The sequence below is a fragment of the Xiphias gladius genome, chromosome 12 (assembly GCF_016859285.1).
Source record: "Xiphias gladius isolate SHS-SW01 ecotype Sanya breed wild chromosome 12, ASM1685928v1, whole genome shotgun sequence".
Taxonomy (NCBI): Eukaryota; Metazoa; Chordata; class Actinopteri; order Istiophoriformes; family Xiphiidae; genus Xiphias; species Xiphias gladius.
This window is the reverse complement of record NC_053411.1, coordinates 8770873-8785621: the sequence shown is the minus strand read 5'-3', so window position 1 is coordinate 8785621 and position 14749 is coordinate 8770873. Positions and strand designations below refer to the sequence as shown.

Sequence of the window (14749 nt, the reverse complement as noted above, 5' to 3'; positions counted from 1 at the left end):
TTTAGTTAATTATACTTTTGCTAAGGGAGTGAAAGCTCTGCTTAAATAAACCACCAGCTTTACTTTACTTTTTCTTTACTTTAAATAAAAACATCATGTCTTTATTAAAATTTCCATCTACACATAAGATTACATTTGTTCTTCATCTAACACTTAACTCCGGTTGGGTATATAGAGGAAAATCACAATAACTCACCGTCCGAACATTGAACTCAATATTCTGATTCTTAATTTGTATTACAAGGCAGGCCGTTTTGGTTTTAAACACCAAAAACTTTTGACTAAACTCTGCTGTTGCATTCAACAACTTTGTAGTGCCGAAACTTTCTTCGCAGTTTTTCTTTTATTCACTCCACATCCTGCACCATTCTTACAACTATAAAGACTAAAAAAAGAGTGGCTGCACACCTTTATATTAATGGGTGTTTTATGATATGGCATTATCCTCAAATAGGTCACTTGGGATGGGATTATGGTTCGTGAATGCAAGGAAAAACACAAAGCTCAACAGCACTGATAACCAAGATAAATGCATCTCAAAGGAATTTGACGTTGTCATTTCCAGAAAAGGACACTAAATCAACACCCCATTTAACTTGATATAGTATAGCTATTCATTATAGCTATTTGGCCAATAGAATTTCTGCAGTGGCACAGTTGATAATAATTTTGAGGATTTTTAAATGCCATCGTGATGACCTCTGAGCTAATCCTTACTAGGGTCCTCATTGCGTTAAAAGTTGTCACTGTTAAAATTGTTAATGTGAACAAATACAGAACCGAGTCTGATTCTGAAAAAGCCCTGATGGGACACATCATACCTTGCACTTGGGACTGGCTGCTGTTTTGTTTTGAGGCATCATCTGCGGTGATAGCACTCCCATCAGGGTTGGAGTAAAAGAGGAGGAGAGGCTGGAAATGACCTTTGATACATTTGCTGACTACATCTTTCCACCTGGAGCCAATCTACAGCAAAAGACAAAGAAAAGCTGATCAATGCACATGTACAGATTTAAGTAAATTAGAAATGGAAAAAGGAATTCTGCACCTTTATGTGTGATAATACACAGTGAAATGAACAAAAGAAAAAAAAAGATTTACACTATTCTTTTGTGTTAAAATAATCTCTCATCTACATACTTTCTTGGGGATCAATCTATTTGAAGATAATAAAGAGAGTTTAGAATAGTGAATTTTCCAAATGGCTCCTTACATATTCCAGCATATCATGGATGTGTGCATTTTGCAAATCAAGCAACCACGGTCCAATTCAATTTAGAAAAGCAGACAGATTGTAAACATAAGAGGAGAATTTGCTTTGTTGTGACTCGATCTGTTTTGATTTAACAAAGAAATATCAAAAAAGTTTTGTTGTATAACTGTGATCTGATACAAAGCATTTAACTTACAGTAAAATGAACAATTTCCACTAATACCCAAGTCTACTAACATCATCAGAGGGTCACAACCAAAGTCAATCTTAATCAAACAGAAAATTATCTGACAGCTTTTATAAAATTCACTGGCAACTTTAAAACAAAACCTCACCTTTATTGTGCATAGTCTAATTTGTAGGCCAATATAACATACTGAGGTCAAATCGCAAAATCACATTAGCTAAGCTGTGTAAGGTGCGTGTCTCGCCGCAAAGGCGCCACAAAGGCAGGCTGCTGGCTAACAGATGCTTGTGTGCTCCTTAATTAAGCAAATGACCGGGGGGGGGATAGAAAGATGGGGTAAAGAACAACCCATGCAAAGCAAAACAAAGGAAAGATAAGAGGGAGTGCTGCAGAGACGAATAACAAATAGCAAATGGATTGTAGTATGCTAGCACAACCTCCAGTGTATGTTTAGTTTTCTTAATGTAAATCACTGTTAAAAAAATAAAATAAACTTAGTGCTTATTAGTCCTGCTTCTCCTCGCACGTACCGTAAGATCTCAACTTAACGCTGTGATAAGGGCAAATGAGGATGTACTGATCTTTGCACCTGAACCTTTTACTGACAGACTAAATGTACAGCTATGACAGAACCTTAAAGTTATTTAACTAAACTGCTGAAGCCTTGCTGTTGCTGTCATTATCTTTCATTTAACACAATGCATTAATGTAGAAGGGCAAATACCTATGATATCTGTGTCAGAGGTGTACAGTTATACTGTCGATTAAAAGAAAAAAATAAACAATGGCCAGGCACTCAGAATCAAGAATTCTCAGTAGCCATGGTATAGGTACAATTACAGTAAACCACAATTGTAAAAAAGAAAAACTCTTTTGTTGTTATTGTCACTCGTATTAAAGAATTTTTATGCACCAGAAATGCAGTGATTGGGTTACACTACAGTAGTCATTTAGCGGCTGGGACTTGGGGAATCACAGAAATGCTGGCAAGTTTCGATCCAGGTATGGACTTGGCAGGCGCTGAGTGCTGTAGCTCCTCCATTTCGGTCGGGGCTGGGGGGCTGCACACACAGCACAAGCTGCTGATGGATTGACACAGAGCCAGCCAGCTGCTGCACCACAATCTCCAAGAAAATTGTCAGAATGTAAGACGAGAGATATGCTCACGTGCACGCCACAGAAATAAATCCAGTGTTATGAAAAATGATAAGATTGGATGAAAGGATTCAAAAACTATATACTGTACACACACATACAAAAAAAAAAAAAAAAAAAAAAAACTACACTTTGCAACTCAGCATTCTCAGTGACCCTTCAACTTTAAACAGTGAAGGAATCTGTAAGATCTTTACTGATTAAGCTACACTTCACTCCTGCAGTACTTTGTGATGACAGAGTAGGGGAATAGCAGTAGAAATGGGAGTGGGGGTTGGGGGGTTAGCTGACTATTCAGTGCCATAAAGGCTCATCGACCCCAAGGCTAATGAGGGGCAATCAATGTGGCCCTTATTGGGTGATAAAGAGACTTGGTGATGGAGATAAGAGACTGAACATCACTACTCTTTGCTGCCCCTTGTAAAACAAACCGTGTTTTATTAAATCATAATAGCACATTTTTATGAAGTGAGATTTTTCCAAGTTGTAAATTGTGGTTCCTCTGTACATTAATAACCTGTTGCCCAAACTGAAAATTAAAAACAAAAAGAAAAAAATCCTCTGGAAACCTTATACCAAAAGTTCATTTTTTTTTTGTTACAAGATGCAACATAACAAATCAGATAAACACTGATAGTTCACTGTGCTCTTTAATTTACTGGATCCTTAGACTCCAGTTAAAAAAAACATTAACATAGAGCTTTTTAGGTGTGTTGGAATAGCTTTATGCGATCATAGTAATTGTGATGCTGTTTAGGAATTACAAATTATTTTTACAATTAACTTCGCAATTTGTCAAGTCTATAAAATCACACAAAACAGTATAAAAAGGCCATAACAATTTCCAAACGCACAAGATGACCCATGGGCCAAAAATCAAACATGTTCAATTTACAATCATAAAAAACAAAGGAAAGCAGCAAATCCCCATATTTAAGGAAGGTGAAACAATTAAATGTTTGCCATTTTCCTTAATAAGTAACTTAAACAATTAATTGATCACCATAACAGCGGTTGATTTATTTTTTCTGTCTATAAACTGATTTAACTGACCAGTGATTTCACCACTAGTGTACATTTTCTCACCTCTTTAACTGTTGCATCATCAAAGAAGACCCATTTGGAGGACTTGGTGTGGAAGGCAAAGGCACAGTAGTGGCGGCTGGAATAGCAGATCATCCCCACGAGCAGCAGCTCTCCCTTTTTGGCATGTTCATCTGTTACCCTGTAGAAGAGCTGTGTCCACACACACACACACACACACACACACACAAAAACAAAACACACACACAAATTTAAATATATACACCAATTAGTCACCGGTATTAACACTACAGTAAGTGGGCAGGCAAGTGAGAGATGTTGATAACTTGGGGAATCAGTTACTCCATCTGTTAATAGATTAGGTCTGAGGGAATGAACTGACAATCCGTACAAATAAGGGTAGGTTTAAATGGGCACTGTCATAGCAGCACTTGATATCTAGACTACAACTAGCATGGTCCACAGTATTTTTATTGATGGCCTAAATACGAATATACAATATAGTTTTCTAATTTTCTTTCTTTCATGAACAATGTTAAAATATCAGCAAGAAAAAAAGAATGAACCAAAAAATTAAAGTGAAAGGCTGCAGCATTTAGCAGACATATGGATAAAGTGTTAGTGAAACAGTCACTTGTTTCTCCCTCCCATGCGTCCCGCACAGCCAGTTCTGTCTCTCCCTTTCACTCTCTCAAACAATAGATTTCAGAGCAAATGATTGGGGGTGGAGGGCTCCCATTAACACCCAATAAAGTCACATGAAACCCTCCCTAATGAATCAAGGCCTTTGTGGAAAACTAGTGGGAGGCTAGAGGGATCACACAAATTCTTCTGATGGTATGCTTTGGGAACACACAAGAGGGAGCTGTCAAATAAACGGTTTGAATACTTCAATAAAGAAGTTATGTAATGTGTGGAGCTTATGAGCATGCCCTGATGTGAACTACACTGATTGATTTTTTTTGCTTGTGAAGCTCATCCACCAAACACAGTGGACTGATGTGAACAGGCTACTGAAGAATATTTAGTAAGTCATGTGCCACTGTGAACGCTACAGACAACTAACCTAACCATATACATGCATAGGAATATAGGATTTTATGGACAGAAAAGGACGCCACATGCCTACATTTGTGCATACTTATGATCAATAATGTGTGAATATAGATGGTAAAACTAAAGCAGTCTTAAACACGTTTTTTACCCCTATCTCATTGACATCTATTCAGCCCACATGTTCCCTCAGAAAGGTATACACACACTGAGATGAGAGGAGGGGCTTTTTGACAAGCTGACCAAGGCCAGCAGGGGCTTTTTGATCAGTGGCGCGGGCCAACTGGGCATTGGGCGTTGACTGCTTATGCAATGGCCCCAACATACAGTACAATAAATCCGAACATTATTACCCACATATGTTATATTGCACCAAAATAAACTGATCTTAAAACAGCAAAAAACTCAAAGGCAGCTGTGTGAATGGACTCATTCCAAGAAGATACAGGCAGACTAAGCTAAACCTGGAGAGAGTTATTTGATATTGTTTAAATAATTAATTACCTCATCTGAAAAGTTCAATAAATTGTTCCGACTGTATGTAAATTTTGGCTTGAAATACTACTATTTTTAAAAACCTTGAATTTTTTAATCTGACCATTTGAAAAAAAAAAAAAAAAAAAAAAGAAAACAAGGATCTTTGACATTTTCTTTTTGTAAAAAGATCCTGTAACTCTGAAAAATGTTCACATTGGAATTCTACACTACAGGTGACAAAATATAAAAGGGAATCAAAAAGTTAAAAACAAAACTCAACTATAAAATGGAAAGTGCATATAAATTGCTGATTAAATTATAGTCACCGCAGAGAGACTCAGATGAGGTCCTAGCGAGCGGATAACATCCTCAGTGAGGTCTGACTGGTCAGAGTCCCAGACAAAGCCTATGGTAACTATTTCTGGGGAGTTCATGAGGACCCGTCTGATCTTAATCCTTTGACCACAGTTGCTCTGGAAAAGAAAAACAAAGACACAGAGTAAAAACTATGGTGTTACCCAAAAGGAACTTCAGCCAGAAACCATGTAGACTAAGAAACTGGCTAGTCAGTAACAATGAATATCAAAAATAAAACATTCACGATTAAGGGGAGTCCCTGAAGACTGCCTTAAAATTGCTCATAAAATGTAACAAACTTTTAATGGACAATATGGTAGCCAAATTTCTGATGAAGGGCTTTTGCAGCAAACAGGTGCACTTTGAAAACTTACTGGACAGTTACGAAGGTCCCCTATCGTACTTGCTGCTTGTAACAGATCACCAAATGACTCGTCTCTGCGCTGAAGCGTCTGTTGACTGAGGAAGAGGAGACGCAGAGTGAGAGACAGAGATTAAGGTATGTGGAGAGAAAAAAAAAAACGTAGTGTGTGAAACGTCAGCTATAAAGTTAAATTACGCCCTTGTAACAAATATGCAGAAAGACATGTGAAAAGCAAAAACAGAGTGGAGCAGCACAGATGACAAAAGGAAAGCATGGAAAGTTTCATATTGCCTGTGCCTTACCAGAGCGCAGTGGTAGAGACATAATGCACCAGCTCAGTAAACGGCAGTGGGTCGGATGATGCCCCACAGCTACGGCACACAGACTGCGTAGGAGAGAGAGAGATGGAGACCATGAGGTTGACGAACACAAGAAAAAGTAACAAAAAAGTCAAACCAGTGTGATTTCAGCATGCATAGCCACTGCTAGGGACTAATCATCAAGACAGCATGTCATTTTACAAAATAATGGGATCAGAAATGTTCTTCCTCCTTAAAAAAATTAAAAAATTAAAAAAACTCCTTTATTTGTATAAATGATGCAAAGGGATTAAGACATGCCATTCTTGCTGCTTTCCTTACATTGTCACCAACTCAAATGACTGACATTATCGGGAATGTAATTTAATTTCTGAAATAATCAATCTCCCTCTGACACCGGCAATCCTCATTTAGGCCTTGATAATATTTACGGGATTTGGGTCCCCTGAAGTCGAGGTGGAACAAAATCCACTGACTGTGCCCCTGAGGGATTTAGTCCAAAGGCGTATTATCTGTTTGATTCAGAGATAGAACTAGTTTAGGACAGGGACAGAGTCAGTGGTGGGCATCACAGCCACAGGGCAGGGTGGTGTCTGTATTGTGCTGGAATTTATGTGTACACCATCTGTGATTTACCTTGTACTGCTGCTGCTGCTGCTGCAGCACTGTGGAATCTGACCAGAAACACCCTCCTACTGGGGCAACCCAGTATCAAAACATGACGAATTGGATTTCTACTGTCTCAGACAGTGATTCATGTACCAGGTTGTGTGTGTGTGTGTGTGTGTGTGTTTGTGTGTGTATGCCGCTTAATCCTAAAACTGGCTGGTGTGTTCATCTTGTATATTACTGTAGAGGTTGTGCAAAAAAATACGATAAAATAAAATTTAAAAAAAATAAAATAAAAAATAAAAACCCACCGTATGAACTAAAACACACACACATACACACACACACACACAAACGTATATTTCAGCTTTAAATAACACATTTTTAACACCACTTTTTCCTTTTTCACAGATTGGTGCAGCAGAAAAAAAAAATCCCTAAATAAATAATATAATCTAGATTAAAGCCATCTAACCCTCTACTGACCTGCTCATAAAGTGACATAGCAAACTTCTGATGCGTGATGCAAGACTTTGAAGTGCAGGCATCTGTCTCCTCAGGCACAATGTGCAGGTGGATCCTCTCTAGTATGTTCTCCTATGATGGAACAGGAGATCTATCAGGCATGGGACAAATAATTTCAACTCTGTTGATGTAATGTAACCTCTTTAAAGTATTTTTTGGAGTTTTTTACTAAAATACAGTTATTTCCAAGAGCAAAATTGCATGTTGTAAACCTGTAATCAGAAGGAACACATTTAAAGAGTCAGCTATACTCCATTTCAGGCCCCTCCTGTTTCAATGGAGTGCTTGTGAGTTTTAAAAAATATTAAGGCTGCAAGGTAGGCCTGCGAAAGGTTATAGGCACAACTTCACAGCCTGTTAATCTGACACTGGCTAACTCCTCACATAAATTCTACATCAGCTTGCTGCTGCCAGTGCATTACATGGTGAATGCTCAAGGGCAAAGATCTGTGTGGGATTAAGAATTAACATCGTCTATAAAAGATATCAACTTTGGTATGTTGAGTTTTTGTTTGAGGGGATTGTGCAGAGAGAAAGAACCTGCATTTAACTTCATTATGTGGTAGCTTTGTGGGTAATTTCTTATTTGAGAATCAAAGAGACTTAATGCTCACACTTGTTACCCAGTGTCCACATTTACTACTGTCCTTTCCACTTCTGTTCCAGAGTCATTAGATTGTCTCTCTTGTTTATCCATTGCTGTGTAATTGGACTTCCTAAGTGGATAAACAATGATTGTGGGATAAAATAGGATACATCTGTACTGTCAGTGTACACCGTCATTAAGCTGAAGTTATCAACATCATGAGAAGAAACGAAACTAATTAAGCCTGATGGACAAAGGAAAACATGGTTAAAAAATGAAGGATAAAAGTGTTAGAGAATCTCTTTTACATTTGTTGGTTGGAATAAAAATACAACAGTAACAAAAAAATTACACTGCAGATAAATAAAAATAAGTTCTGGCTAAACAATGCTTAGCTGTGCCAAAAAAGAACTGAAAAACTGGAACTGATGTGTAAAAATGATGAAAGATGCATGAAATCAACTTTCAAAAAGCACAGACATGATGTGACATCATATAAAAACGTACAAAACTGAGAGGTTCAAACACAACTCTGGCGCTTATATAACCTGTCATGATGATATTTAGCGGCAATGTGGCAGGGGATGATGGGAGGAGAAGGGAGGGACAGAAGCTCTTTCAGTGACCTCGCCAAACAGTTTGTTGCAGTGCATTACCCAAACTGTGTGGCAGAGTAACACACAAACATACACACATCCCTCTCCAGACACTCGTCTCCCTCCCTCAGGACACTCGGGGTTGCCACAGGAACTTACAAAGCACTCTGCGGCATCATCCATGAAGCCCAGCTGGAAGCGCTGCTCGTCCTTAAAGGTCTCTGCCAAGGCGTGACGCAGGTTGTCAGAGGGCAGGGCTCGTTCCCGACTGTGCTGGAACTGGGAGAAAATGCCCTGAAGAAGAGAGCAAGAACTTGTTTGCACATGGACTATGGGATATTTTGTTTGTTTATTAAAAGCATTCGTGTCACCCTCACTGCTAAATACAGTCTGAATATGTGACCTAACAATAAGCCACATCCATAAAACAAACAGGAACTACACAGTTATTTCCCAGTACCGACTCCTACTAAATATATTGACTACACCCTACCTTTAACGCACAAAAGATGCACGACTCTCCTAAACAGAAGTGTCCAGGTAGCTGCCTCAAGCTGCGTCTGAAGATATCCAGCTGCCATAGTACCTACACAGGGGAAAGATGAGGAGGTCATCAGGAATTTTTACACTAAAAAAGCTGATCCCTTACCTGTGTATTGGAGCATTTCTTACAGACTCAAACAATAAAGCAAACAAGGCATCGACAACAAATAGAGATGAGAAACTCCAAGGTTTATCTTTTTAAACCAGTTGCCCTTCAAAGATAATGTTATGGATGAGTACCCTTTTTTTTGAGGGGAGGCATTTCTTTACATAAGAAAATGTAATGTCCTTGGGTCTTTTGTTATGTATGGCATCTGGGTATTAGGGCAACGTCTACAACGCCACAAGGATGAGGAGTGGGCGAGAGGAACAACTCCATCACAGAAACAAAGCCGGAGGCAATGATCATCTTCAACCAGCTCATCAGTTGTCTCACCCGTTGAGTCACAGTCTCCAAGTGTGACCTCACTGTGTGACTGACTGCAATAAGGACTCGCCAGCCAGTGTCCCACTAGTCAAAAGCAACCTTCAAGTACATTAATAAATTGCTGGGAAGCTCTGACAAATTTAGACAGTGACTAGGCTTTCAAATAAATGATGTCATATTTTGGAGGGTGGAACATGTACAGCTCCTACAGGAAAGGAGCAACAAGTGAATAAATAAAGTTATACAAGCAGTAAAAGAAGTTAGAAGCACCTTAGAATTTAATACTATTCAATGTAATATTATATGCAATAATCACTACTTTTGTTCAGCTTTAAATAATTAATTATTTTTTATTAAATTTTGTCAAAGATTTGATTCAACTTTAACACAAGCTGATACTATCAACAGACAAGCAACAGGACAGACTTACCTGCACAGCACTGTTGAGGAAGCAGCTGTTCTGGCCTGGCTCATTCAGCAGTCCTTTGGTGGGGGCCAGAGACAGCATGCTCCCCGGCTGGTACGATTTCCCTAGATTGCCCCCCGGCTTCCTGAAGAACTTGACCCATGCCATTGGATAGCAGGGTCTGCCTTCAGATAGTTGGGATGGTCAGATGGCAAAGCGGGTTGGGGCTGGGATCAGATCCCTTGGCCCCTGAAGGAGTTTGTCCCCAACAGTCTGGGGCTACGTTATTCCACGAGCTGCAGCAGCTGTCCTGCTACACATGGGCTTCTAGTCCATTTCTGCAGCTCATGTAGAAGGCTTCTTTACTTTATCTGCAATTTATAAGTCTTTCCAATGCAAAAAAAAGTTAGTCTCCACAAAAAAATTACAATCCAAGTCTTCGTTTTGTAAAGCCTTTGATGATCAGTGGTCTAATAATTCTGATGAGATGCGTTTTGACCACAGAGGAACACGCCTCAGTCATCCTGTAGTGTTGATGGTTCTGCACAAAGCTTCACAAGAGCTTCAGAAGGACTGGTGGACCCCTGTAAGCAAATTTTGCCACATGGTCCTGATGCTATTAAAGATATTCAGCTTCGGTCAATGGTCCCTTTAGTAGGTCATCCATAGTACAGTTTTATCCAGGCTGGACCGCAAATACAGCTGTCCTGTGTTAGAGAAAGAGAAATTAGATTAATTGAGATTTTATTATCGGTTACTGCTTTTTTTTTTAAGTATTTACTATTTTCTAGTGTGTTTAATTACTCTTTGCACTCATTTGACAACATTTTGTTACAAGAATGATGAATTGATTTTATAATAACAAAAATGTACTGTACATCTGAGACTACAGCTACCTTTCTATGCCATATTCTAGGTTAGATGTCAAACTGGACTATTTAGACAAGTCAACAAAAGCTTATACATTAACTTTTACAAACACCCTTTGCACTGGAGGCGTGTCAAACTGTTGGCCCTAACTTAAGCACATTATAATTCAGGCAAATTTCTTTCAATTTCCTAAACAATATAGGCAATAACAGTCTATATATATTTAAAACTGAAAAGAGATCATGTTGAATTAGAGCAGGATCTGCATAAACTATTATGGGGCTCAAGTATAATTGTACATCATTAATACAAAGGGTAAAAAATAAATAAATAAATAAATAAAAAATACAACACACAGCAGCACCACTCAAACGACAGTGAAAATCTATTAAGTGCAGCTTGACTTTATTCAGTTCCAATCACTGGTGCTCAGAGGAAATAAACACCATCATTGCCTGCTGTAAAGATCTCAATGACAACAGACTTCCCCAGCTCTCAGTATTGGTAATTGCAGACCACCTTCTATGCCAGTTATAAATATTGATTTCGCTACCCATAGTGCTACAACCCCTAATTATTGGTTAATTACATTTATCAATTCATAATCTTTAATATATCAAACACAATAACAAAAAGCTGTAACAACTCACCAGAGCCTAAACTGATGTTCGTAAAATTGCTTATTTTGCCTCATCAACAGTTAGAAAATAAACATATATTCAGTAATATGAAACAGAAAAAAACAGCAAATTCTCATATTTGAGAAATTGTAACTAGAAAATATCTGATATTTTATGTCTAGCGTCGCATCTACACTGCTGTGTTTTCATGTGTTGAGATGATTTTATGTAGATTTTAGTGTGGAGTTGTTATTTGGGTTGAAATCCCTATCTGAAGGTGTTGGTCATGGAGTGAGATTTCAAAATTTCCGTGTAAAAATACTTCAAGTTTCTTTTGTGTCCCATTTAGTCGGTTTGCCTAGCATTGCCATTCTTTAATCTACAAAATACCAGCCTGATCTATTTTTTTAACATGAGATGAGCAGGAGAAGACATAACAAACCACTGAAGGTGCAGTTCAATTTATGAAATTTGCAGTCCATGCTGCTTTAACAACATAGTGAGTAACACCAACAAAATTTGCATTGAATGTGCACTGTGTACATATGAAATCAGCGCTGAACGCAGACTACTTTAAGAGGTTTAATGGATGAATATGCTTGTGCTAACTGAGGCAGTGAAAGCTGTGTCTAGGTTATTATATTAGTGAATGCCCCAAGAGGTACATATAGTCACAGTCAGTAAGTTTTCATATGTTTCTGATTTTCAGAGGATATTCTTTTATGTCATTCTAAATGATAACACCTTTTTGTGTGACTTTATAGAAAACTGAAGTTGTGGCAAAGCAGATGTATTCCCAGCACCAAAAAGTACAAAGAAACAACAATGAGCAATAGTTCCCTGTGTGATACTTGGTCAGTTATCCTTCTTTAGTCCTCTCACCTAAAAAACATTTTGTTATTCAGAGTGAGAACCAAAAAAGAAAAAAAACTGTCCTACTTTGTACAAACAATGAAACTTTCCTCTTGCAACAGTCTCCAGAACCACACAAAGTTTCAGCCATAACTAGTTGGACAACATTGCCATCCTGGTTTTCAGGAATCCTCAATTGACGATGTTGTTGGCACAATGTCATTTTACACCAGGTTAAGGGTGCAACCTTAAGTTTAGTATTTACATGTAGCATTCATGATTTAACATAACATGCTAACATCTCTGCCCCTTTACTTTGCAAGCCGCCCTCCATAACAGCAGCATTCCAAAGCAATCACTTAAGCTCAGAGTTGCTCAAGAGCTGCTGTGTTCGGATTAGTTTCAGGGGTGGAGGGGAAAGTGGAAAAGTGTGTACTCCATCTATACAGCCCACCTTTACATCACACGCCCTGACATGTTGATACTATACGTAAGTCTCATTACAAGCTATCTCCAAGCACATATGTGAACATCTAATTTGTTAGCATGTGATGAAATGGAAAAAACAATATTACTCACTCAATTTCTTTGATAAGAGAAACCAGTTACAAGTGCGGAAGCCTGAATACATCATTCTTACATTCTAATAAAAATTTTATTATCATCTTTATTTTTATAATTGCAGGGTGTCAACAATCACTGTGGCACCCCAGTCAGTCCAGGTCAAACCAATCACTGATCTATGTTATAATTAATTGATTCCTACAACAAAGGGTATTTATTATTGTTATTAAAGATAACACAATAACACCCAACATGTCTGGGAAAGAACAAACAATACCACGCATCCTCATTTCCACATTGTTCAACTTCACTTTGATGGCATGGATATTGAAGCAAGTGTATGTTTTACATTGTGACATTGCTGACAACAGCGAGAGTAAATGTTTAAAAATGTATACAAATTTCTGGTCCAAGAACTTTTGTTGCATTATGGTGGTCCACTTAAGAAAACTGACGACCTCACTTATGCTAAACTATCTTTTAGTCTGTGTGAAATTGTGACTTGCTGACCACAATTCAATGACATGATTTTAAAGGGTGATGCTCTGTGGCTTAAAGGCAAAGAGCATCATCTTTCCACACAGGGAAAAATACCAGGTTTCCTTTAAACATGTTTGTCCCTACTTATCAATAAAATTACTTTCACTGTCACTTCATTTTCTTTTTGATATAATGAGGCCATTGCTGAGGAGAACTCAGCAACTATTTCAGCCTCGCCATATAGTATTTGCACAGCAGAACACTAAGCACATTTTTAGACATGGACTTGCTAAGTTGGAATCCAGAGAGGTCACAGTGGCACATACTATACCTAACCTGTGAACAGGGGTACAGAAGAAAGAGTGATGAGTTGGAAAGAATTAAGCACATTGCAAAGGTGGCTATGCCAACATGAACGTTCTTACAGTGTTTCATATACTCATGTTTTATGATATTGTAATAAAAATACTTGAAAATTTAATTGAAAACAGATCCATCATAATGAATTTCAATTGAATGCAGCCATATGAAATACACGCTTCGTTGTTTATTAACCTAGGTGGAGAAAATGACTCAACTGGCTTTTCACAATATTGTCCAGGAGCCAGGCTTATGTCATTGCCTAATGTAAGCCAAGACGGCTGTTGACACCCTTCCGTTTCAAGTTGTAGTCGTGAATGACACCATTTTCTTCAAGCTGATTTTACTTTCTTCAGGTTGATCTTTACAAGTTTTTCCATATTAAAGTTTTTTTTCATGAAAACAGGTAATCAATACAACCTAATGTCGATAAGATACTCACCTAACATTGGTGATCTTGGCTAACAAATGGCTCAGTTGACCCTGGGTTTTTCAAATTAGCTATGAATTCATGCACATGAAAAAAGCTGGGTTCAATCACATACTGGCAGATCAAGAGCAGTGTATTTGCTACAAGATAAGATGAAAGCATTGATCACTGTGGGGAAATTACTTAGGTAATATTACAAGTAATATTCAGAGCTAAAAAGTAATAACCTAAGCATCCCACTTAAGCAGAAAAGGCACCACTAGAAATAACAGAAAAAAAGGGCAAATATCAAATTCTAATACCAAAGGGGATACACACACACACACACACACACACACACACAAACACACATATATATACACACATATACACCCACATTATACATAAGGACACAAACACACATACATACAGACATATGAAACAAAACCTACATCACTCGCACTGCATTACGGAAGCCAAACAAAAGAAGTAATTTTTCTTTTTGTGTCTGGAGCAGCAGTACAGGAAGTCCAGTCTTCCTTTGTAAACAAAGGCCTGCTCAGACTTGTCAAGCAAAGTCCAAGATTGACTTTTTCCCTTGGAAAATGCTAAGGCTAGCACCTCAGAGCAATCGGCCAATCAGAGCGTGTTTGTGTTGTGTGTTTTGCACTAGCAGCTCTGACAAGCTTATGGAGTAAGTAAGATGTAGACATGTTTGGTGAGAAGGCATGG

At 38.2% G+C, this 14749-nt stretch overlaps 1 protein-coding gene across 3 annotated transcripts in view; it reads right to left on the bottom strand.

Moving 5' to 3' along the window:
* The window catches only part of LOC120797462 (inactive ubiquitin carboxyl-terminal hydrolase 53-like), a 31753-nt gene that overhangs the window by 13747 nt on the left and 3257 nt on the right, over positions 1-14749 (bottom strand). For all 3 annotated transcript variants that reach the window (XM_040141148.1, XM_040141150.1, XM_040141149.1), the window contains exons 2-10: positions 9887-10569; positions 8980-9072; positions 8646-8780; positions 7266-7376; positions 6153-6235; positions 5861-5945; positions 5456-5602; positions 3642-3791; positions 822-966 (exon numbers count right to left, since the gene is read on the bottom strand). In XM_040141148.1, coding sequence (XP_039997082.1) covers positions 822-966; positions 3642-3791; positions 5456-5602; positions 5861-5945; positions 6153-6235; positions 7266-7376; positions 8646-8780; positions 8980-9072; positions 9887-10030 — 1093 coding nt within the window. In that variant the 5' untranslated portion in view covers positions 10031-10569. The remainder of the gene's footprint in view (positions 1-821; positions 967-3641; positions 3792-5455; positions 5603-5860; positions 5946-6152; positions 6236-7265; positions 7377-8645; positions 8781-8979; positions 9073-9886; positions 10570-14749) is intronic.